The sequence below is a fragment of the Pteropus vampyrus genome, unplaced genomic scaffold (genome assembly GCF_000151845.1).
Source record: "Pteropus vampyrus isolate Shadow unplaced genomic scaffold, Pvam_2.0 Scaffold2504, whole genome shotgun sequence".
NCBI lineage: Eukaryota > Metazoa > Chordata > Mammalia > Chiroptera > Pteropodidae > Pteropus > Pteropus vampyrus.
This window is the reverse complement of record NW_011891285.1, coordinates 1,419-4,168: the sequence shown is the minus strand read 5'-3', so window position 1 is coordinate 4,168 and position 2,750 is coordinate 1,419. Positions and strand designations below refer to the sequence as shown.

The 2,750-nt window shown below is 49.4% G+C and overlaps 1 gene segment (V, D, J or C); it reads right to left on the bottom strand.

Moving 5' to 3' along the window:
- Positions 1-274: 274 nt before the first annotated feature.
- On the bottom strand, positions 275-768 carry LOC105310351 (the record flags this gene model as incomplete). The annotated part of the segment is given in 2 exon segments: positions 275-582; positions 667-768. Coding segments are annotated over 2 exon segments (354 nt in total), but the record flags the coding sequence as incomplete, so codon positions are not given.
- Positions 769-2,750: the final 1,982 nt, after the last annotated feature.

Genomic DNA, 2,750 nt, shown 5'->3' with positions numbered 1-2,750 from the left:
TTCACTTTAGTCTGCAGTGAGAATAGGAGAAGTTAGAGCCACGTCGAAAAAGTCAGGGTTGTCCTCGTGGGCAGCTGAGAACTTTGAGAGGAAATCGCTGCTCCCAACAGGACGCCCCTTCCCACCTCCCTCTGCACCTGCTCCTGGGCTGGTCTGTATGTTCTGTGCTTTGTGCGACTTGAGCGCCCCCTGGAGACCTGATCCGCCCCTGCAGCTCCCCTGTCTGTCTCCCTCGGGGAGGTTTGTGTCTGGGCTCACACTGAGGTCCCCTCACTGTGTGTCTCGCACAGAAATACACGGCCGTGTCCTCGCTGGTCACGGAGTTCAGTTTCAAGAAAACCTGGCTCTTGGAGGTGTCCCTGGTGATGCTGAGTCGGGACTTAAGTGAAGGGTTGTAGTCTGTGCTTCCACCACTCCATATAGCACCGACCCACTCCAGCCCCTTTCCTGGAGCCTGGCGGGTCCAGTGCACACCATAGCTGGTTAAAGAGAACCCAGAGACGGTGCAGGTGAGCGAGAGGGTCTGCGAGGGCTTCACCAGTCCTGGGCCCGACTCCTGCAGCTGCACCTGGGACAGGACACCTGGGGACAAGGAGCATCAGTCCGGTCAGTCACGTGCAGTCACACGCATCCCACAGACCCCTGTCTGACACCTGAGACACTCACCTTGGGGGGCTGTCACCAGGCACAGGAGAAGACCCCACAGTCTCATCTTCTTCTCAAACACAGTTCTGCTTCCCCAGAGATCTGAGCCCTGTGTGAGGAGAGAGCTGTGAGCGTCCACAGCCCAGACAGGTTTTACCCTGGGGCTGGAGGAGGAATTTGCATGTGGGCAGCCTGCTCCTCATAAGTGGGGAGGGACTGGGTCAGGCTCCCTGGTGTCTCTGGGGTCCAGCTGGTTCTCTTCCCTTTAATACATACGGTCTGAGTGTGGGATGGCAGAGCAACCGATCTCTAAGATACATTGAAACAAGTCTAAGGAAACCCTGCTTTTCATAGTATAGAATAAACACTGGACTATTGAGTAAGTCACCATTTTTAAACTTATAAGTGTTTCTCATAATTATGAAAGTGATTAGCATGATGGTCAGACACATTTGTACTTCAAACACATTGAATATATTCACAGTTCCCAAATATTTATAAACATAATTCAAGTAAATAATACTTTTTCAACTTTGTTATAAATTACATCCAAATAATAGACGATCTCTTCCAATTCCCTCCTTCACTGAAGCACATGTGAGTTGTCTTTGTCTAAGAAGCTGCCTCTCTCCATAATCAGGCTGGAAGACCCCTGATGCTGGACCCTTCATATTGTGCTTTTTCTTATTTTTTTTAAATAATAAAGTCTTTCCATATTCTATATAATGTTTTTATGACATATATTTTAATTTACTAGTTTATGTGGAGATTTAACTAATTTTTGAAATAATATTTGAAATATCACGTATTTATATTCGCCTACATTTTCCTTAAGGTCCAACCCGTGTGTGTCACATCTGAGAAATCCTTGGCTGATCCAAGGTCACACACATTCTGGTCTATCGATCTGTGTCATTCCCTCAACCAGTGCCATGCAACCTTTATTATTGCAGGAGGGGATCAGGGAAAAACCGAGTTTATCACACTCAGAATCCTGGAGACTGGAGACCTGGATGCCACCAGGGGCCACCTGGAAGACACCAGGGTGTCAGGAGCCATGTACAGCAGGGAGAGGGGACCTTAGAACCAAGTTTTCCTGGGGTTTCCTGGGTAAAGGATGAGCAGGACTGGTGAAGAGCTAGTGCCTGACTCACATGAATCATTTCTGTGGGCTCAGAGCTGGACGTGGTTCTCCATCTGCCTGGCAGCTGGGCCTGGGATGACGAAGGCGTAGGAGTATCGTGTCCCGGGGTGTGTGGGCAGATATAGGCGGATGCCCTGTGGGCTAAGTTTCCATGTGAAAGGCATGTGCCAGGCTAGGACCTGTGCTGTATCTAAGAACTGGTGAGGTCATGAGGGGAAGTTTCTCTCCATCTAGAAATATTTGTAAAGTAGTTAAACATCATAACGTAGAGAAGGTGATAAAATACGTAAACACACTCAATGCAGGGAGCCTTTGCATTCACACCAACTGCAGCACCTTGCCCTATTCTGCCCACATTTCATGCGGAAAAAATCACTGCATCCTTCATCCTCCACTGTGAACCTTGGAGACAGGCCTGGGACACACAGTCGTACCCTCAGGAGCACCTCATTCGACCCTGAGCACATCATGAGCGAGCACACGCTTCCTCCCTAACTCTGGGTTCATCTCCCCACTGTGTTTCAGCTCAGGCTGAAGCTTTCATACTGGGTGTGCGTGTGGGGGGCTGTATCACTGAGTGATGGATGGGGCTTCTATAGACGAGTGGGTCCGGGGTGTGAATTCCTCTTCCATTTACATGATTCATTTCTAATTGATAAGGGAGAGAAACCCATAGTTACCTGGGACACAATGTGGGTGCAGTAGAGAGGCTTGATTCCCTAAGTAGATCTAAACAGCGAAGATGGCCTATAGGATAGAGTGATCCATCCTTGTTCAGCTTGTATTAGGGGTGCTGAGCCACCGCATGAGGCCTGGGAAGAGAAATGCTCTTCAGAGTAAAGAGGAGGCCACGTGTGTGGGGAGCTCAAAGTGCGCCATCCTCTATCCGACCAGGAACCAGAGAAAAGTCCAAAGACACGGGGTCCCTCACCTGAACCCTCACCACCTGCAGCTACCCTCT